The 23,335-nt window shown below is 36.3% G+C and overlaps 1 protein-coding gene and 1 long non-coding RNA gene across 3 annotated transcripts in view; one reads left to right on the top strand and one right to left on the bottom strand.

Moving 5' to 3' along the window:
* Positions 1-23,335, top strand: part of LOC100025066 (serpin B10) — a 37,394-nt gene that overhangs the window by 944 nt on the left and 13,115 nt on the right. The window contains exons 2-7 of one of the 2 annotated variants that reach the window (XM_056824226.1): positions 6,352-6,528; positions 8,796-8,861; positions 9,331-9,468; positions 9,653-9,770; positions 17,251-17,393; positions 21,279-21,434. In XM_056824226.1, coding sequence (XP_056680204.1) covers positions 6,361-6,528; positions 8,796-8,861; positions 9,331-9,468; positions 9,653-9,770; positions 17,251-17,393; positions 21,279-21,434 — 789 coding nt within the window. In that variant the 5' untranslated portion in view covers positions 6,352-6,360. The remainder of the gene's footprint in view (positions 1-6,351; positions 6,529-8,795; positions 8,862-9,330; positions 9,469-9,652; positions 9,771-17,250; positions 17,394-21,278; positions 21,435-23,335) is intronic. The other variant, XM_056824227.1, reaches the window with a different exon arrangement.
* Positions 578-20,211, bottom strand: LOC103101266 (uncharacterized). Its single transcript, XR_464217.3, has 2 exons — positions 18,939-20,211; positions 578-858 (listed from the first exon to the last, which is right to left on the bottom strand). It is a non-coding gene; the product is annotated as an uncharacterized LOC103101266 (long non-coding RNA).

Here is a 23,335-nt window from a genome sequence, read left to right as displayed (position 1 = left end):
TCAGATGATTCTCAAAACAGCCTTGGAAATAAGTGCTTTTATCATCTCTTTTATTATACCATTTCTATTTTACACTTGAAGAAACTGAGATATGGAGAAGTTAAGTGACTTGCCCAGGGTCACACATCTAATAAGTATTGGAGACTCGTTTAAAATTCAGGCTTTCCTCTACTTGTGTAGAGGAGCACATTTTTGCAATTTAAAGTCCTGATTTAGAGGGCAGCTCAGTGGATTGAGAGCCAGTCTTAGAAACAGGAGGTCCTAGGCTCAAATCTGGCCTCAAACATTTCCTAGCTATTGGACCCTGAGCAAGTCACTTAATCCCCATATTGATTCTAAAATGGAAGGTAAAGGTAAAGGTTAAAAATAAATGATATTAAAAAAAATCCTGACATATCCAAAGTTACATAGTATATGAGGAAGTGGTGGGTGGGGGAATAGAGGGTGATGAACTCAGGTCTTCCCAATTTAAGGTCAGCCCTCTAAACATTATTACAGATTGCTACTTTCCAGGCTAATTCAGACAACAAGAAAATCTCTCCAAACTTGTCAGTAGAGGAAAGGTGATATGTGCATCTTGAATTCTTAGGGTAATTTAATAAGGAGGGTGCTCCCCAGTTAGGTCCTTTGTTTCATTCTGTGAATTCCCTTTGAATTCATATATTATGAATCACAGAGCTGATAGGATAGTGTGGGGAGGATCAGCACTAATCCATTATCTAGGGATAGTTATTGACTTAACATGTCCCCCCCCCTTCCACCAATTCTGGGAGCTTTCATGGGATTCCAAGAATATCAGTTTTAATCCATAGCCATGAATCAACTCATCACTTTCTGATTTTGTTCTTCCAGGCTTTCCTGTTAAAAAAAATAGAAAAATTAATTGAACTGACTTTTCCGTTTAGTCAATTACCCATTTAATTAATTAAGCATACAGAATTGTATTAGTAAAGAATTTATTTCTGTTTGCAGACTGAACCTAGTGTCCCGTGATGATTCCCACTAAATTGAATTCCCCTTTTTCTCAGTGCTAATATAGTCCACAACTAAATACATATTTTCCTTTATAATTTTTAAAAATTGTTTTGATTTGGACTTAGTGCATAGAAGAAATTTTTGGGGAATTATCTTATACAATGAGAAGGTATTGCTTCTTTTCTCCACTTTTTTGTGAACCCTTTATGGAGGAAAGGAGTCTACAATTACATCATTTAGCTCATCTTATTGGAATCAAACATTACTCTTTGCCATTTGACCAAGATTTCTGACACTAAATCATCATCTATGTTCTAGTACACATTTATGGAAAGGGAAGAAAGGAAAACAGGAATTGAAAAAGATACTTTTGCTTCTCCTCCCCCTTCCCGCTCCCTACTTTATTCTTCCTGAACTAGGAACTAATTTTTTAAGTTTATTTATTTAATTAATTTAGAATATTTTCCCATGGTTACATAATTCATGTTCTTTCCCTCCCCTCCTACCACACCCCTCCTGTAGCCAATGATCATTTCCAACAGGTTTTATATACGTCATTGATCAAGACCTATTTCCATATTATCAGTATTTGCAGTAGGGTGATTGTTTAGAGTCTACATACCCAGCCATATCCCCTTGACCATTTAGTCAAGCAGTTGTTTTTCTTCCGTGTTTCTACTCCCACAGTTTTCCCTCTGAATGTGGATAGTTATCTTTATCATAAGTCCCTCAGAATTATCCTGGATTATTGCATTGCTGCTACTAGAGAAGTCCATTACAATTGATTGTACCACAGTGTATCAGTCTCTGTGTACAATGTTCTCCTGGTTCTGCTCCTCTCACTCTGCATCACTTCCTGGAGGTTGTTCCAGTCCCCATGGAATTCCTGCAGTTCATTATTCCTCTGAGCACAATAGTATTCCATCACCAACATATACCACAATTTGTTCAGCCATTCCCCAATTGAAGGGCATCCCCTCATTTTCCAATTTCTTGCCACCACAAAGAGTGAGACTATAAATATTTTTGTACAAGTCTTTTTCCTTATTATCTCTTTGAAGTATAGACCCAAAAGTGGTATAACTGGATCAAAGGCAACCTGGACTAGGAAATCATTACAGTTGCTCCTTGAGTGGCCCCAACTTCTTTTAACAAAGGTCTTCTGCTCTGACTTGGATCCATGGATCAACTCATAGGTTTTGCCAGCCTTCACCTTCAACAAGTTGTTATTATATTTTAGAACATGCTGGCACTATGATGGACCCCGAAAACAACAAGAAAAATAATAAGAAACATCTATTTCAAAGGATGCTGAAGAACTTTTGTTTATTGAACAGGAGAATCTTTTTTTTCAAATGGTTTAATTATGTTAGATTGTTATCCTATCAATGTAAAAGTTGGGAATACAAATTCTTAGCAATCAGGAACTATCTTTTGTGAATTTGTTTTGTGTAGTACTAGATACTAAATAAATCAGTAAATTGTTTTTTATTTGTTTCTACCTTTTTTAGAAATTGTAAAATTTATTTATTTTTAAGTATTTTTTCCATGTTATATGATTCATGTTCTCCCTCTCCCCCTTCTCTCACCCCTCCAGGAGCTGACAAGCAATTTCACTGGGTTATACATGTATTATCACTCAATACCTAAGTAAATGGTTTTTAAAAAAAATTGTTGAGGAGTAAAGAGCTTTCCAGATCTGTAATTACATTCCTGTAGACAGCTCTTAGTGGCAGTTAGACAACTATATGGAACAGTAGGTAAAGTACTGAGCCCGGAGGCAGGAACACATGAGTTGAAATCCAGATTCAGACTCTAACTAGTTATATGACCTTACCCAGTGGAATTGTGCGTTGGCTATGGGAATGGGGGTGGGTGGAGAGGAGGGAAAGAATATGAATCATGTAACCATGGAAAAATATTCTAAATTAATTAAATAAATAAAACTTTCTAGTTATGTGACCTTGAGACAGTCATTTAACCTTTGCCTGGTTGCCTCAATTTTCTCAAATGTAAAAAAAAATGAGAATAATAATAGTATCTATAACCCTCCCCCAAGAGTTATTATAAGGATCAAGTGAGGTAATATTTGTAAAACAGCACAGCACCTGATACATAGTAAGTGCTTAATAAATGCTTATTCCCTTCCTTTCTCCTTCAACTTCCTTTGGAAACTCCGTCCATTGATTTATATCAGCAACTCATCTAACATATTGTTATAGAGCTGCTTGGGACAGTGAGAGATGATATGAAATTGCAAATGATTACACAACGGATATGTGTTCCAGGCTTCAAGGGCTCCAAGGTCTGAAACTCAATCTCCCTTCACACTGATATTAATTAGTGATTAGGATTATAGTTATGATAAGAAAAATGAAGATAAACTCCTACTTTCCTTCATTAAAAAACTCAACTGTTGCACTGCAGAGAATTCTTTTTCTTTGAATAGTTTAAGAATAAGTTGAGAACTCTAGAAAAACCAAGTGGATAAAATTCCAGTGGATCCAGATACTGAGATCCTGCTAAGATTACTTTTCTGCCGTGAGTGTGTGTCTTGGCCACAAAATCAAAGAAGCGCAGGATCTAATGCAAGAGACTTGAATTTATGACTCACAGGCAAGTTGGTCTGATAAATAAAAGCTCGTGGCACATGCTGTTTCGATATGATCTTCAAGCAAGGTAAAGAAGAGTATGTGACTTTTGTGATAGCAAAGAAGCAAATCCCATAGAGAGACTGAATTATTTCCCTCCACAGTTATATGGCAATATATTTGTGGCAATATCTTTGTGTTGAGAGAGGTGATTAGGTTAGAAAAATGTTAGCCAGGAAAATCATGAATTTCTTAAATAGGAGAAAACCATGACCAGAATGCAACTTGCCCACTGAGAGATGTGTTACTAATTCTAAATTCAGTCTCAGGAGTTTGGCCCTTTTATACTCATTCATTTCTGAAAGAAATTTAATAGTGGAAGGAATTGTGTCATTTAATTATAGAGGGCTCAAATTCAGTCAAGTGACTGATAACATGAGTTTGTACTCTGAGTCCTAATATAAAGTTTGCAAAGAAGCCCTCTTCTAGTCCATCTTCCAGGGATATATCCTTTCTCGGTACCTTGGAGGCAGGGAAAGATGGGAGAAAAGGATGATGGACTAGCCTAATGTAGCTCATTTAATCTACATCCAAATACTCAACTACAGGGCAGATATTTCAAACCCTCAGCCTATAGACGGCATATATATATATATATATATATATATATATATATATATATATGCATAAAACTCCAACGGTAGGCAGAATCAGACAAAATATAATTGGGAGATGTTTAACAAAATAAATAAAAATAAAATAAAACATAGTGTTAAGTTTGTGGTTTTCTAAGTGAATATATTTGTTTTTATCCAAGTTTAACACCACTGTATAGAGATGATTTTGCAGTTGTTATGTCTATGAATTTGCATTTTTCCACTAAAATAATCAAATGTATTTTAGCCTCCTGTGAATACAAGTTTCCTTGAATGCAAGGCAGCAAGACTTTGATAAAAAAATATCCATTTGCGAATAGGTTTGTTTATTAGACATCTGATTTGTATAAATGCCAAGGTTTTAAGGTGCAGTAGTTAGAAGTTTAATATGATGATATTAGAAAGACAAAATTAAAAATCCAAAATTTATAGTTATTCAAGAGATAAACCTCCTTTTTCTCATCTTTCAAAAGAGCGAGAGCAGTAAAATAGAAAGAACCCTAGAGTAGGAATGAGGTCTACCACTTGTGGGCTCTGTGACCTTGGGCAAGTCAATTATTCTCTCTGATACTCACTTTACACATTTAAAAAAAAGACTAATCCTACTTTTACAACCTACTTCATAGTCTGTAAACTGTAAAGTGAGGGAGGAATTGCTATAAAGCTTTTTGCTCAATCATCTTTGAACAAAAACTGTTGTGCAAATGTGAACTTTTCTTTCCCTAAACTTGAGTGAGGACGATATCAAAATGTATATTCTTTGAAGGCAATGATTGTCTTTGCCTCTGTGTCCTCAGAGCTTAGCCCACTACCTGTCGCACAGTAGGTGCTTAATAAGTGTGTATTGTCTGATCAATTGCTATTTGCCATCCTATTTTTTGTATGAGATTTTAAAAAACTAATATATGCTATAATTCAACTGAAATCAAGAAAGAGGCAACATCTACATCTCCAAATTATAAACACAAATTTACTGAGTACTTTGCTACTGCAAGGTGATAACACTAGATGCAGAGTGGAAGAAATAGTTCTTGCCCTCAAGAATTTTCAGTTAGAGAGGTAAGACATGGTAGGAAAACGACATATAATGGGTCAGATCAATAACACTGACATTAGAGTGCTATAAGAACTCAGAAGTGGGAAGACCCCATCCAACTAGATAATGCATGGAAAGTATCAAAAAAGAGCATTTGAATTGGGCCTTAAAGGAAGTATAAGATGAAGACAGAAAGAAGGAGATGTTGATTATTTTAGGGAGAGGAGAAATCATAAGCCAAGGCTAAAGGCAGGAAAGAAAATGAACAGATTAGAATTATGAATTCTGGTAGTTTAAAACAAAAGAAAGATTTAAGGTTCAGAAATTATATCATCTATTTTTTAAAAAGAGTATTAGGAAATAATATAGCAAGCTAGGAGGCTAGTGAAATAAAGAAGGAATTGGGATGGACTGAAAGTTAAGACCTTGGTTCTAGTTTTGGATCTATAATTAAATAATTCTGTAATTTAATATGTCTGAGCTATGTATTCTTAATCTCTAAATGAGTCCATTGGCCTGGATGATTCCTATATAGGCTAGTCTAGTTCTATGAACATATTGAGTGTGGACTAATGAATATTTTTATCATTGATTGAAAAGCATATATAGTAGTTGTGAGAGAAAAAAAAAAAAGATGTTCTTTCATGAGAGTGAGATGACTGGCAATTTGTCCCAGGCATCAAAATCCCAGATGTGTGTTTCTTTCTCCAAATCGTCCTCTAATTGTCATCTCCATAGCTCCTGATTCTCTGCTGGTTTCACACTGACACCTCCTAGGGTCTTCTTGTTGCTCTCCTGGAGCTTGCCTTCCTCCATTTCTATGTCCATCACCTGCCACTTTCCCCTAACTTTTCCTCCAACTAGGGGTTCAAAGATAAGATATGATGGTTACCATGTTAAAGGGACCGGGGCTATATTTTCTGGGCAACAAACCATTCTTTCTCCTGGCATACCTATATCTTTTCCCCAGGAATTAGAATTGTGGTTGTGATGTGGAATAAATGAAAAGTTCTTTTACAAAGGGACAATTGGCTAAATATATGGAAAGGAATATTTTACAGACTATTTTTTTTTACATTTTCTTTTTTCTCAGGTTTTCTCAATGGATTCTCTAGCAATCTCAAACAATCAATTTGCTATTGAGATGTTCAAAAAGCTATCTGAGTCATCTGAAAATGAAAACATCATCTTTTCCTCCCTTAGTATCTCTTCTTCCTTAGCCATGATTTTTTTTGGTGCCAAAAGCAACACCGCAACCCAAATGGAACAAGTAAGTTGCAACATTCATTGATGGCTTTAAAAAAAATCAAGAATGTAGTGCAATTAAATCCCCACAAAATATGTTTCTTAAAAGCAAAGGTTGTTTTTCTTTGTCTTTATATCCTTAGTGCCATAAATAGTGCTGTGCACTGTTGAATTAAATTCTTGAAAACATTAACTGACAAAAAATGTCCACAACATGTCTTAGGGAAAAGACAGATTATTGCTAATTAATTAATGACTAATTAAAGTTAAGTGACTTGTTCAAAGTCACACCATCCACATGCAACAAAGGATAGATTTGTGAAAACTTCTTTAGTTACTCCTATACTCACAGTGGTGGGTTGAAGAATAACTTGGGAGGGTGGTGCCTGTGGTCAGTCAAGTGAATAACGCTATTGGAAATATAGTTGCTCACTACATTAGCATTATCATCCTGGAGCCATTCACCAGGGATATCACTAAAGTTCAATTTATCTGACCCATAAGCTTTATTTATCTACTGAATTAATGAGTCACTAATCCATTTTCAATAAATAAAAACACTAAGGAAAGATGGATAGTCACCAGTCAATGAAGTCAAAATAATAACCTGAGTACTGGGTTTAGAAAGGTATCTGCTTCTTGCCCACTTGATATAAGGAAACAGTAGAAAATAGTACTGATGTTTGCTCAAAAATTTTAGTTGTACATTCTAAAATGCTCAGTTTAGGGGGCAGCTGGGTAGCTCAGTGGATTGAGAGCCAGGCCTAGAGACAGAAGGTCCTGGGTTCAAATCTGACCTCAGACACTTCCCAGCTGTGTGACCTTGGGCAAGTCACTTTAACCCCCATTGCCTCGCCCTTATCACTCTTCTGCCTTGGAATAGTACAATACACAGTATTGATCCTAAGATGGAAGGAAAAGGTTTTTAAAAAGTAAATAAATAAAAAATAAAATAAAATGCTCAGTTTACAAATTATGTTTTCCCATCTATAATAAGACATCTGATCAAGCCTTCTTTCCATCTAAAAGATATTCTTTGACCTTTAGGTTTTGTGGATGTCCATCCATGGCTCTTCTTTATGTTAGCCTTGGCCCAGGATGTTTTGGTCTCTGAATGGACATTGGATCCTTTTGTATCATTTCCTGTTAGCTCACTTGCTTGAGATCTAGCTAGGACCCTCATCTCATCCACATCCTTCCTGCTGACTTACAAAGGAAACACCAAGATAGGGATAGAAGGGACTAAGGCAGTATCAGCAAAGCCACATGGAGATGCAGAATGGAGACAATCATGAGAACGAAAAAAAAAATAGCTCTCTCTCATACAAATGTGCACGATACATTAACGTTTGCTTTATACGTGTAGACGCACAACCAAGGCTTAGGTTCACTTTTAAAATAGCCATGAATGAAAGTGAATGATGAAGAATAAAATAATTTCGTCTATAAGGTTCCTTAACTCTAGTAATAAATGAATGGGATTGCTGACTAAGGAGGTCATTGAAAGTGTAGTTATCATCTCATTCCTGCCTGGAATGAAGTACCAGAAATGATCACTCAGTGACTAGAGATCCAGGTCTGGAGGAGGGAGGTCCTGGATTCAAATGTGGTCTCAGACACTTCCTAGCTGTGTGACCCCAGGGCAAGTTGCTTAATCACAAATGCCTAGCTCATAGTGCTTTTCTGCCTTAGAATCAATATTAATAATTTCCTTGTTTCTGGTCATCCCCTTGTTCACAATTCTAAGGCAGAAGGTAAGTAAGGATTAACAAAAAAGAAAAGAAACAATGGAAATCAGGAAAAAGACAAATCCAATTAAAATACTTAAATATGAATAAATACATTGCTGTTATTCAGTCATTTTCATCTGCCTCTGACTTTTTGGGACTCCATTTAAGGCTTTTCTTGGCAAAGCTACTGGAGTGATTTGCCATTTCTTTCTTCAGCTCATTTTACAGATGAGGTAACAGGCAAACCAAGTTAAGTGACTTCTCCTGGGTTAAAGTTTCTGAGAATAAATTGAACTCGGGTCTTCCCAATTCCAGACCTGGTAATGTACCCAATATACCTCCTAGCTGCCCATAAAAATAAATACACCTTTTATATTTTTATGACTATCAGAATTCTTGACTGAGAGCTCATACTATCTACCTAATACACTATTTGGATGATTTTAGTCATTTTAGCTAAATAATTGCAGGTAGTTGTATGAATGAGATCTATTATATTTCTTTTAAAAGACTTTAAAAATAATTATTATTTGAAAACTTATTTCTGCCATTCTAATTACAGGTGCTTCAACTTAAAGACATTGGAGCTGAAATAACTAGTTTTCGCTATGAGAAAAGAAGGAAAACGGTATATCCTATTCTCCTTATTAGAATAATCACCAGCATTACCTAGATTTTATGTCCTAAGCAGGCATGCAAAATAGGCCCCCTACTCCCTAAAACCTTGCAGGAATATTTGTTTCGGGTTCTTCCTTGTTTCTTGGCCTTTCATCTTCCCCCTTCCCCTCCTCTTCATGAACTTCTTCTGCCTTTAAACTTATCATCCCCTGCCTTTGGAAATCTATACTTCAGGACATTTGCAAAGAACCAGCCATGACTTCTAAATTTCTGCAGTAAGTTAACTGTAGGTCCCAAAAAAAGTTCTTGATCTTCCAGTTCAAATATTTCCAGCATCTTCTCTTCTTGCTAAAAGGATCTGCCCTGTGGATAGCACACCAGAAAACACAATTTATCAAGGATATAGGATGGGTACAACAAGCCAGTGTTCTCACTGTTTATTTTTTTAAGAGTTTTCCCACTCTTCTTGTCTTTTTAAGGAACTTGGCCCAAGCAAGGCAGAAGGCTTACTGTCAGATTTCCAGGCACTCCTATCAGAAATCAACAAGCCCAGCGATTCCCACATGCTGAAGATTGCCAACAGGTCATATGGAGAAAAAACCTACCCCTTTCGTTGTGTAAGTATGCTAGTGTGTTGGGGCTCCATGGTAGAAGGTATTTCAAAATTGTTCATTTATCTCATTTTAAATAGGCTGAATGTAATGGATAGCCTGACATAAGCAGGTTAGTAAAATAATAAATGTTTGCTGAATGAATAGATGATTTCAGATGCTGAAAGCTAGCTTCACCTATATTTTGCAGGAATACATGGAAAACATAAAAAAATTCTTTGGTGCAGAGCCACAATCTGTTAATTTTTTGGAAACTCCAGACCAAATCAGGTCAGAAATAAATACCTGGGTTGAAAACCAGACTGAGGGTAAGTTTATTTTATTTATTTATTTTTTAAACCCTTACCTTCTATCTTAGAATCAATACTGTGTATTGGCTCCAAGGCAGAAGAGTGGTAAGGGCTAGGCAATGGGGGTCAAGTGACTTGCCCAGGGTCACACAGCTGGGAAGTGTCTGAGGTCATATTTGAACTTGGGACTGCTAGTCTCTAGGCCTGGCTCTCAATCCACTGAGACACCTAGCTGCTCCCCACAAGGGTAAGTTTAAAGACAGTAATGATGCCCCTACCTTTTGCTGAACGGTTATTTCATTTATCTATTATTTGAAATAAATGAAAAATTGGGTTTTGTATTTATATTAATGTATATTAATGTAGGTTTATTATTCACGGTCCAGATTAACTAAGGTCAGACAGGGTCATAACCTGAGAGCTGGCCACCAAGTGATACATGTTTGAGCCATGGCAACTCAGGAAAATAGTCTCTTCTAAGATGTAGATACTGTGACATGCATAGAAAACATATACCCAGAAAAGTCATGGAGTATGCCTTATTGCTAGGTTCCTGCGTTTCCTTAATTAGTTGCATGGTAGTTTACCTAATTAGCCCCAGAGAGACATAATAAAAGTTCATAACCTTTCTCAAACAACTTGTGTGTAGATTGTAAAATTAAAATTTGTAGCTTTAATCCATTATAAACTGTAATTTAAATCAATTGCCATTACATGGAAAAGTCTTTGACCTACATTTCTTTTATTAAAATCGTCATAAACATAGCTCATCTGTAACTTATGAATGAAAAAGTGATGTTACTTCATGCCAGGATAGTTGTCTGAGGCTCCAACCAGTTAAACAACTGGCTCCTGGGGACCTCTGGTGGCAATTTCCAGAAATAGGTTTTAACCAAGCCATCCTTACTCCAGGGAAGTTAGATGGTACAGTGGGTAGTGTTGGACCTGAAATCTGGAAGATTCACCCTCCTGGAACTCAGACACTACTTGTGTGACCCTAGGCAAGTCACTTAACCCTGCTTGCTTCAGTTCCTCATCTGTAAAATGATCTGGAAAAGGAAATGGCAAACTATTCTATTATCTTTGCCAAGAAAACCCCACATGGGGTGACAAAGAATCAGAGACAAATGAAAATGAGTGAACAGATCAAAACCCAGTGGAATTGCTTGTTGGCTATGGGAGGAAGGTGAGAGGAGGAGAAGGAAAGAACACAAATCATGTAACCATGGAAAAAATAATCTAAATTAATTAAATAAAAATTTTCAAATCACACAAAAAAGAGTGAACAAAAACATTCCTTGCTCCATGGGCAACAAGCTAGCTAGCAACTTCATTATAGTGTTTTTTTTCCACAGGAGCTCTATCAAACTCAATTTATTTCAGATAAATGCTAAAGAAAAGGGGAAAGACAAAAGGAAATTGGAGAGTAAAGATAAGGAATAGTCTTTTTTTAGGCAAGATACTTTCATATCTATATTGTCAACTTGTGGTTTCCCTCTGAGGGCACAAAGAACTATAGCAAGAATAACTATTGATGACCATTCAAGTTGGAGTCTTTGTTCCATATCACAGTGAATTCTGTATTGATGTGCTGAGTTTAGAATGCTTCTCCTTGAAGGGTTGCTATCCCTCACCAACTGCACAGAGAGATCCCTTGTCACTGAGCTAGTGAATGAAGCCTCATTTCAAAACAAGAATGATGCCAAAGGATCTGCTGAGTTAGGAGAGTGGAGTGGGTATAACTCAGATCTGGTTTTTGTCTCAGCCTCTGGAGGTGACGTATATTTTTCTCACTGAGAGGAGGTTTGGGAAGACCTGTTGCCCCTGAAAATCACCTGAGTTGCTTGCCAGTCTGGGGATTTTCCAGCTCATGTACCATCCTATGAAGGATTCTCTTGTCAGAAATGCACATCAGAGGACAATTGTATATGTAACTATTAGAACTGTGGTTATTTCTTTCAGCTGCTGCTATTTTGTTTTGTAAAGAAGGAGAAGAGATGATGAGGAGAAAGAATGAATAGGGGTGAGAGAGAGTGAAAGGATTATTCTATTTGTTCTTCTCCTCCCTTACTTCTGGGAGGAGATAAGCCAGATCCTGTCCCCTTGAAGAAAGGAGTATGTCTCCACAGAGCTATTTTCTGGGAGATAGAGGACAGGAAACTAGAGTGGGATTGCCTCAGTGAGATGGCAGGATGCTTCCCTCAGAGGAGCTCAGGGCTCCTAAGGTCAAATCTGTCCTTGAGAGGCAAGATGATCTCTTATGCCTCTGCTTCCCCCAGGGACATTAACTGTCAGAGATAGAGGGAGGAAGGAGGTAAGCCATAGCCAGCCTCATAGGTCCTTTAAGAGAGGTCTATTGGTAGGATCACCAGTTAGGCTAGAAATTGAAGGAGAAATACTCTATAGAGGTAAGAATAAGCCATTCTTGTGTCTTTTCCTGTGTGTTTGCCACAAACCATACTAAATGAAGCAAGGAGTCTTTATATAGCCAGGGAACTTGGTCCTCCACAACCTCAGTGAAGCAGCTCTATATATTCTTCCTTTCACTCAGTCTGGATCTGCTGGGACTAGTGGAAAAGATGGACCGTACTCCATTTTTAACCACTCTTTTAAAATAGAGCATGACGAAAATTGAGAATACGGATTAACATGCCTTACCCAGTTTCAATTCACTTGTAAACACATACATTTCTTAAGTGCCAACTATGTGCATGGTGCTCGGTACTGTGCTGTCTTTGTTCAGTTGTTTCAGTCTTGTATGACTCCTCATGACCCTGTTTGGAACTTTCTTGGCAAAGATACTGGAGTGGTTGGACAATTCTTTCTCCAACTCATTTTACAAATAAGGAAATTGAGGGCAACAGGGCTCAGTGACTTGTCCAGAGTCACACAGCTTAAGTGCCTGAGGCCAGATTTTAACTCAGGAAAAAGTCTTCCTAATGCCAAGCCTGGCACTCTCTTCACTGTCACACCTAGCTGCCATTCTAAGTACTTTAAAGGCAAATAAAAATCAACATCATTGTAATGAATTTACAATCTAGTAGGAGATAGGTGGCTTGTTAACAGATGTTATAATACAACTTTTAATATTCATTAACTTAGTTAATAATATTTGTTAAGGGGGCAGCTGAGAGCCAGGCCTAGAGATGGGAGGTCCTAGGTTCAAATCTGACCTCAGACACTTCCCAGCTGTGTGACCTTGGGCAAGTCATTTCAACCCCATTGCCTAGCCATTGCCACTCTTCTGCCTTGGAACCAATACACAGTATTGATTCCAAGATGGAAGGTAAGGGTTAAAAATTTTTTTTAAATAATATTATTTGTTAAGTACCTCCTAGATTCCAAGTAAGACAGCTGGGTAGTACAGAATATAGAGCACCAGGCCTGGAGTCAGGGAGATCTGGGTTGCAATCTGGCCTCAGATACTTGTTAGCTGTGTGACCCTGGGCAAGTCACAACCCCAAATTGCCTAGCCTGTACTGCTCTTCTGTCTGGGAACCAATACTTAGTCCTGATGAAAGAAAGAAAGAAAGAAAGAAAGAAAGAAAGAAAGAAAGAAAGAAAGAAAGAAAGAAAGAAAGAAAGAAAGAAAGAAAGAAAGAAAGAAAGAAAGAAAGAAAGAAAGAGAGAGAGAAAGAAAGAAAGAAAGAAAGAAAGAAAGAGAGAAAGAGAGAAAGAGAGAAAGATAGAGAGAGAGAGAAAGAGAGAAAGAGAGAGAGAGAAAGAGAGAAAGAGATAAAGAGAGAAAGAGAAAGAGAGAAAGAGAGAGAGAAAGAGAGAAAGAAAGAAAGAAAGAAAGAAAGAAAGAAAGAAAGAAAGAAAGAAAGAAAGAAAAAAGAAAGAAAGAAAGAAAGAAAGAAAGAAAGAAAGAAAGAAAGAAAGAAAGAAAGAAAGAAAGAAAGAAAGAAAGAAAGAAAGAAAGAAAGAAAGAAAGAAAGAAAGAAAGAAAGAAAGAAAGAAAGAAAGAAAAAGAGAGAGAGACTGGATAGGGTTTAGGAGGTGGGATAAGAGAGAGAGAGATAGAGTAAGGAGTTGAGCATAACCTAGGTTGTGAGTCTGGGGATTGGCAGGACTGTGCCAACAGTAATAGGGAGGTTTGGAAGGGGGTGGGTTTAGGGTGTAAAAATAAAAGGTGAACTGTAAAACTAATAAAGCAAAGGATTGATTATGGGTTTTAAACTGATTTAGATACTCTGCTTGTTGTGCTTACAAAGTATCTTTAGTTTATATCAGTTAAATGAAGCTCATAAGTGAACTTCTCTTCAGGGTCAAGTGTAAGAATGCTAAAAAGACTCTTGTTATAAAAAGTAAAATATTTGTTGAAAATATAAGGATTAAAGGGTTTCTAACTCTAAGGGATTCTAACTCCAAATAAAACTCCCTGGGTTCCACAAGGAACCACTTCTCCTATTCCACAGGCTACACTGATACTTCCTGATTTGACTAATGCAAAATTTTATTATTCTAAGTAAACTAACACTATTATACTTATAATTTTTAACTTCATCTTCAAGTTATAAAAATAACAAAGACTATCTGGTTGAGTCTCAGAAAGAACCAAGTTAGGACTCAGCCCTAGCAGACTCAGAATCCAAACCAAAGACCTGGGTTTTCCTTGGTCTTCTCAGAGTTAAAACAATATATAAAAACAATAATAGATAGTGAATAGTGTTTCCTAAGTTGGAAAAAGAAAACATTAAACTTCTTCAGGTCTTTCCCTCTTTTCCTTCTACTTCAGACAGTGAGAGAGAGGGGTAAAGATGTTACCCCAGAGATAGAGAGTCTAACTCTGCCAACTGCCAGAGAAAAATCATTAGACATGAAACTGACACTCTGTCTCAGCTCTGTTTGAAACACCAATTCTTTCTCAAGCCAGCTTCTCTACTTCATATCTCTCAACTAATATAACAAGACTTAATTTCTAATATCATCCTTATAAGGGGAAATAATGAGTTTGCATTCAAATATATTGTGTTTAAGACATTTATAGGAATCCAGTTATAGTCAGAGATCAGAAACTGGAGAACAGGCATATTAAAGAGTTGTATTTGTCAAATTACAAATGTATGTAATGTACATTTGGCAAATTGTTAGCAAATTAACTTCTTGTATTTGTCTCTCATTTTCCAGGTTAAAAAAAAGAATATGGTAGCTTAGTACAGAGCCTGGCAGATAATAAGCATTCTGTAAATACTAGTTGACTTGACTTGAATTTATATAGCATGTTGTAGCTTATATTTATTAGAATGTAAACTTGATGCTAGGGCATCTAGGTGGCCCTGAGGATAGAGTATAGAGCCTGGAGTCAGAAAGACCATTCTTTGTGAGTTCAAACCTGACTCCAGACATTTACTGACTATGTGACCCTTGGCAAGTTACTTCACCCTGTTTGCCTCAATTTCCTCATCTGTCAAATGAACCAGAGAAAGAAATGGAAAACCATTCCATTTTCTTTGCCAAGGAAACCCCATTTGGGGTCATGAAGAGTTGGCACAACTGAAAACAATTGAACAAAAGTTTGAAAACACCAATTATCAAAAAATAAAGAATTCCTGATATTCTAGCATTTCTCCTTTCATCAAAAATTACTTACCCAGGTTGTGGAAGTATTCCATTCATTAGTGGGAATAAGGCATCTTAGTTAAATTAAAGGGATCAGGTCTTAGATTGTCAAGGATATAGCAAGGCAAGAGATAGTAGTAAGAAGGACTAAGCATTGGAAAGAGTGTGGAAAGGAGGAGAAAAATAAAAGAGGGGGAAAAGAAGAAAGGGAGGATGGAGGAAAGGAAAAGAGAAGAAGATAGTAGTAAGAACACTAGATTGAGAAGCAGAGGTAGCATGGTACAATGTAAAACAAAAACAAAAGTAGACAAATAGACAGAGTCAGGATCTGGGTTTTAACTCTTACCCCTAATGTTTAACAATGCTGTGATCATAGATAAGTCAACTGGCCTTAATTTATTAAGCTGTAAACTGGGAACATGTATTACCTCAGAGGGTTATTATGGGGAAGAATATATCATATTGATTTGTTAGGATATAAAGCTGAAGTGGAGGCAGCTAGGTGGCATAGTGCACAAAGTGCCAAGCCTCAACTCAGGAAGATTCATCTTCCTGAGTTCATGTCTGGCCTCTGACATTTATTAGTTGTGTGACCCTGGGCAAATCACTTAACTTCCATTGCCCTAGCCTTTACTGTCCTGCCTTGGAACCAATACATGGTATTGATTTTAAGTCAGAAGGTAAAGGTTATTTTTTAAAGTCGTTTCCCTCTCTGGGCCTCAGCTCCTTCATTTCCATTATAAAGAGATCATAGGTTCAGGATTGGAAGGGGCTTTAGAAATTCTCTCCTCATTGAACTAACTCATTTTATAGATGAGGAAACCCAGGGAGGAAATGTGGTTTGGCCATGGCCACATTGGTGTGGTTATGGCAGAGTTTGAACTCAGTCCCTATGATTCTTTTAGGCCATGCTGCTGCCTTTATATCAGATGTACAACTACAAAATCAAGACTTTCTGCCCTCAAGGGCCTTATACTCCAGCTGACATCTTATTACATAGGGTTTGTGTTAAATAATAAAAATCTTTCCTACTTATTTGCCATCTTATTTCCCAATTAGCACCTTACTCACAGTTCTTTTAGGAGAGAGGGAGACTTGTCTCCCCATTGTGTTTCAAAACACAAAGAACTCTTTCATCTTCTGTTGCCTTGAAGAATCTTTATGTGATTTCATGTGCATTTGGGTTCTGGGAACCATCACTTCTTTCCCTAAGCCAAATCACCAGAGATTGCCCATGGAAACTTGCTTCTTGACAGGAGCTTCTTGGGGATGGGAAGAGCATCTTCTTTGGGAAATTGAGTCATCCATTTGTGATAAGTTGTATTAGAATTCCTGGAATACTCAGGAACTTTCCAGATTGTTCATGGCATGATCACCTCTTATCTGGTTCATAGAGCCATGAGGAAGCCACATATCAGCAACCCCAACAAAATCAGTCCTGACTGTCTGAGCTACAAGGACCCTCTAGTTCCCACCACCTCCCCCCCATACTCGAGGAGTCAAAGTTCATTACCCTCCTTTCTTTACCTTTTCCTTTCCACCTACCCCTTTAGATTAGGCAGGCTGCTTAAGTAAGGAACTAGTGTAGTGTTAGGTTTTAGATTTGTTTGGGTTTTTTTTAAAGGAATACAGAAGCAAAACACCAAAAATAACACTAAGAAGCCACATCTTTTTATACTGATCAAATCACCTATAAGCTTTCCTCTGGCTTTAGGAACTTTTTACAGAAAACAAATGCATTTTACTGTTCCCAACGAGAGCCAAGATCTGAACCCCTGCCTTCTATCAAGAGTCTCTTTTCTCCAGAATTTCTTAAGAACTAAAAAGGAAAGAGGAAGAATAATCCTAGCAAGAAAAAAAAGGCCTTGATAACTTTAAAGGCAGATAGACCCATAAATATATTGCTGTTAAACATTGATTCTCTTGCTTTTTTAAGGCAAAATTGTGAAGCTTCTACCAGATGATTCTGTTGATTCCATGACCAGATTGGTTCTAGTGAGTGCCATATACTTCAAAGGAAAATGGCAAGAGCAGTTCAAGCCTAAAGACACAGTAGAAAAACCATTCAGAGTAAACCAGGTGGGTATCTCAGTTTGGGGTGTTAATGACCAATAAAAGTTCTAATAGGGCAAGATATATGTGATTCTACGTTAAAACCTTTTCCACACTTTACCTATGTTACTCACTTTCTGGAGGCATGGAATCATATATGGTTATATATATATAATATATTCATATAAATAAATTATATTTATGTTCATTCACACACACACACACACACACACACACACACACACACACACACATATATATATATAAAACCAGTGTCCAATGATCCTGTGAACTATAGGTTTTATGCCTCAACCCTGATCAGGACTCTTCCCCCAAAACAATTTCAGCCTTGGCAGTCCAAGGACAAAGCTAGGTCAGTCTCCAGAATTGCCTCCCACTCAAGCATTTTGGGTACACTTAGCCTATCCATGGTATAGTCTGTAAGGAGAGGAGATTGAGGAAGTTGAGAACTGGGAATTCCCAAATGAATGAATTCACCGGTCCCTTTGAGAGAAGACAAGCACTGCTAGAAGCCTGATATAGAGCTGGAAGTGAGGAAAGTCACTCATTGAGAGTATTTACACAAGTATATCGACAAATAACTATGTATATATAAAGACACATTTATACATATATACATATATAAACACACAAACACATATACCTATGTGCATATGTATATATTGTTGTCAATTGTTCAGTTGTGTTCAAGTACATGATCCCTTTTGGGTTTTCTGGGCAAAGATACTGGAATAGTTTTCCATTTCTTTCTCTAGCTCATTTTATCAATGAGGAAATTGAGAGGAAAAAAAACTTGCCCAGGGTCATGCAGCTATTAAGAGTCTGAGGTTAGATTTGAACTCCAGAAGATGAGTCTTTCTGACTCCAGACTCACCATTTTATCCACTGCTACTCCCTAGCTGCCATATGAATCTTATTTAAACAGCAAAAAAAATTTTTTACATAAATTTATTAATTCCATTTTATAATATAAATAATATGTATAAATAATATACTTAAAATACAATGTCCACATAAATAAACATATATATCTTTACTTTCTTTAGATTGAAGGAATTAAGGAAGAGCTACAACTACATCTATTCCAATCCCTTCATTTTGCAAATGAAGAAATAGGTTCTTGGCAGTCAATAGTATGGTTTCATTGTATTTAGAGTAGGTAGACAGGAAAGAAGGAAGATGGTTAAAAAAATGTAGTAAGTAGGCATTTATTAAAAATCTATTGCATGCCAAGCATGCACTAAATACTTGACAAATATCTCATTTGAGCCTTAGGAGAACAAAAAGAAGTAGGTTCTGTTGGCATTGTCTTCATATCACTAATGAAACTGAGATAGACAATGGTTATGTGACTTGCCCAAGGTCACATACCTAATAAATGTCTAAGGCTGGATTTTTGAACTTAGGTCTTATTGACTCCAGGCCCCGTATTCTCTCTACTGAGCCACCAACAAATCAATCTACTGTTAAATATTTATCAAGTATTTCTTACAAGCTAGGCACTATGCTAACTGCTGGGGATGCCTAAAGAGACAGGAAAGAGTCCCTGACCTGGATTAGCTTCCAATCTAGAGTCTGCCTCTTAAGGGATCATCCAGTCCATTTTCCTCATTTTATAGATGAAGTTCCTCTCAGTGAAGAGGGATGACTTATTAAGAACATTCTGAACCCAAACCTTCCTATCAGCGATGTGTTGTCAAGGTTCCATTGTTAGATCAAACTCTGCTGTGGGTAGAGAATAGTTTATCTGATAGACTCCAAGCTTACCATGAGTTAACAGTGTTATTACAGTGAAAAACCTGATACAAACTTAAGTTGCAACAAGAGAAATAGTATCCAGGACAAGGAAGGCAACAAACAGCCTTAGCATACTCTGGTCAGAGCACATCTGTGCAATTTTGTCTAGTTTGTGGTTCTACATTTTCAGAGGAACGTTGTTAAGTTAGGGAACATCTATAGGAGAGCAACAAGAGAGTGAAGGGTCTCGGGATGGAATTGGGGAAATTTAATTAACCTGAGGAACAAAAGACATAAGAGAGACATGGTAATTCTCTTTTAGTAGTTAGAGAATTATATTGAAGACAGGTTAGTTTTGTTCTGCTTGGTCCAAAAGGGTAAAACTTGAAGAAATAGGTAGAATCTGAGGGGTAAAAAAAGAAGGAAATAAACTATGTAATTATCCACTATTTTAATTTTTATGTTATTTTTAGCATACTAAACTTTACCAAAATTTGTAAATTTCTTTAAAAGTACTTTTGCCACAAATAAACAGATAAAATGCCAAACACTCTTGCAGAAATGAAGATTCATTCAATTTTGTAAATAAAAGAATTTTGACTTCAGAATTGATATTATTACCTTGAAATAAACTGTATTAAATTATTCAAAATTTCTTTGAAATTAAAAAATATCATTTCAAGTCCTTTTTTTCATTTTATGCAAACTTTCATAGTAGCCAGCTTTTATATGGGTCATTGTTTGCAAAGTGACTTAAACATGTTATCTTATTTATTCCTCATAATAACTTTGTGAGAAAGAGGAAAGAGGAAACTGAGGCGGAGGGATCAAGTGACTAGACATTAAGTGTCTGAGGAAAGATTTAAACTCACATCTTCCTGAATCTATCCAAGTCTGGGTCCTATGCCTTTTCTTCCTCATGTCATTACTGTCTGCAACATGCCCTCCCTTCCTCTGGGTCTTCCAATTTCTGACAATTCATTAGTCAAAGAGTACTGGCAATCTCCAGTCTTTTTTTGTTATCTAGAAATCTAGGAGCTGCCTCCCACTTATTTTGATCTGCAGCATTCGTATTCATGAATATTAAAACTATTTCCACTAATGGGGATAAAGAATGAAGTCATTTCACTGATGTTGGGAAGCACTGGATGAGGAAATTCCCTCTAACAATAAAGATTGGAATTTGCTTTGTATCTTAAGTTTTAGAAGATCTTAATGAGATATCCTTGAACACTGACTTGCTCTGGCTCACAAATCAGTATTAATGAGAGGTAGAACTTCCAAGTAGGTTTCTATGTCTCTCAGGATAGCTGCCACTTTACTACACTATAGTGTCTTTGCAAGATATGAATTATTTTATTTTGTTAATTGTAGGGGAAGCTAGTTGCCATAGTGGATAGAGTGCTGGAGCCTGGAGTCAGGAAGTTTCATCTTCCTGAGTTCTTCTGGCTTCATAAACTTATTAGCTATGTGACCCTGGGTAAGTCACTTAATCCTTTTTGGCTCAGTTTCTTCATCTGTAAAATGAGCTAGAAAAGGAAATGGCAAACCACTTCAATATTTTTGCTAAGAAAACCTCAGATGGGATCACAAAAAATTGGATGCAATTGAAATGAAAGAATAATAAAATTTTATGTAGTTCATGTTCAGGACTATGAGCTCTTGGTCTTGTAAGTGCTTTCAGGAATCCAGATTACAATGCTTTATTAAGGCTGACAACCAGAGAATGACATTTCCACATTTCTTTTTTTTTTTTAACTTAAAAAAAATTTTTTTAAACCCTTATCTTCTGTCTTGGAATCAATACTGTGTATTGGTTCCAAAGCAGAAGAGTGGTAAGGGGTAGGCAATGGGGGTCAAGTGACTTGCCCAGGGTCACACAGATGGGAAGTGTCTGAGGCCAGATTTGAACCTAGGAACTCCTGACTTTCAGACTGGCTCTCAATTTATTGAACTACCCAGCTGCCCCCTATTTCCATATTTCTTATCTATGATTGACAAGCTTACTTCTGTGCAGCAGGTGGCACAGTGCTACATATTTGCTAGGCACCTGAGAAACAAAAGTGACGAAGAATTTGACAAAACCATTTTGCTGATCTTAGCATCTCTTTTCAACAGAAGTAAAAAATTTACTTGTACATATCTTTTTACTAGACAACAACCAAGATGGTGCAAATGATGTCAATGAAACGCAACCTTCAAATATTTCATATAGAAAAGCCAGAAGCCAAAGGCATTCAGCTTTACTATGGCAACGGTGATATGAGCATGTTTATATTGCTACCAGATGACATCAATGGTCTAAAAGAGGTAAAAAAAAAAGTCAAGTATTACAATGACACAATAAAGCAGAAGTAGTATAAGAGCTATGACATTTATTATCACTAATTTAATCAGTTAGGGAATCCTACCTTCAGTGCTGAAAAGCATCTCAAGAATGGTATGAGAATTGGAGACAGTAATTCCAGGTTCAAATCTGGCCTCAGCTGGATGGCCTTGGGCAAGTCACTTAACTCTTAATTATCTAGCCCTTACCATTCTTCTGCCTTGGAACCAATATTTTGTTTTGATTCTAAGACATAAGGTAAGGGTTTAAATTTTTTTTAAATGGTATGAGAAACACTGAGGCTGGACCAATGCACATAATGACAGCAAACTCCAAACTGCCTTGTGTGGAATTAAGGATGTAGCCCAAGCAGTAGAGCTTTGGTTTTTAAAGTTAGAAACTTTGTACATCTTTTAGTTAGGCAAATTTCAATTCTTCGATGTCTCATGTATATTCAAACTGAGTGGGAGCTGAATAATTCATACCTATCTATTTATCTATCTAATGTATCTATCTCTATCCAACTATCCTATCTACCACTACTATGTATCTCTCTCTCCCTCCATCCATCCAATCTAGTTATTTATCTCTCTATCCATCCTATCTGTCATCTATCTATCTATCCATCTCTCTCTCTATCCATCCATCCATCTATCCATCCATCTATCTATCTATCTATCTATCTATCTATCTATCTATCTATCTATCTATCTATCTATCTTTCTATCTCCCTGTCTGTCTCCCTGTCTGTCCATCCATCCATCCATCTATCTAATCTATCCATCTATGTTTTTATGTATCTATGTATCTGTCTATCCATTTACCCTTCTGTCCATTTCTATGTTTACATATGTATGCATGCATTAAATTAACTTCAGGATTTTTTTTTTCACTTCAGCTGATCAAGGAAAATTTTAACAGCTTTTCCAAAAATTGTTTATGAATTTCAAAGTAGAATGCTATTGATACTATCTTCAATTTCATCCTTTTCCTCATCTGTAAAAATGAGATTGGATGAAATAACATGTTAGTTTTCTATCATCTCTAATACATGATGTGATTTATAACCTAAATTCTTTGACACCCTGGAAATAGACTCATGATGATTTACATGGTTGAATTAAATATCTAAGATTCTAAACAAAGTTTCAGTAGCTACTATTCAGACAATAAGTTCCCAACATCTTAATTTAGTTTTAAGTTATTAAGGCTTAAACTTTTAGTAGAGTTTTAAACTATTTGGGCTTAATAGCCTAAGTTTTAAGTTATACACTTTAAGGTTTAGGAAATGCTTTATAAATATTATCTCATTTGATCTTCACAACAGCTCAATGAGAAAGGTGCTATTATTGTACCCATTTACACAAGAGGGAAGGCAGCAGTTTAGTGATTTGTCCAGGGTCATAGCTAAAAAGTGTCTAAGGCAAGATTTAAACTCAAATCTAGCTAATTCCAATTTCAGTACTCTATTGCATCATAAAAGCTACCATTTCTTTCAGCTGCTAATTTTTTTTTGCACAAACTATGAACAAAGATTGTTGTTTGCTTTTTAAAGAATATATTAAATTCAAATCAATACAACCAAAACTGTCCATTCTTTATCTTTTTTTTCTGAACTTTCTTCTGATTTGTCCATCTGTATTTTAAATATTTCATTGGCACTCTTTTTTTCACTATCCATTCTTCTTTTTTATTTTGAAATTTTTATTTTTTCAATTAAATGTGAAAACAATTTTCAATATTAATTCTTTAAAAAATTTTATTTCCAAATTCTTTCCCTCCCTCATCTCCCTAACCCATGAGAAAACAAGTAATTAGATATAGATTATACAGATGTAGTCATGCAAAATAATTTCCATATTAAGTATGTTGCAAAAAGAAAAAT

Source organism: Monodelphis domestica, chromosome 3 (assembly GCF_027887165.1).
Source record: "Monodelphis domestica isolate mMonDom1 chromosome 3, mMonDom1.pri, whole genome shotgun sequence".
Taxonomy (NCBI): domain Eukaryota; kingdom Metazoa; phylum Chordata; class Mammalia; order Didelphimorphia; family Didelphidae; genus Monodelphis; species Monodelphis domestica.
This window is presented reverse-complemented; position numbering and strand designations above follow the sequence as displayed.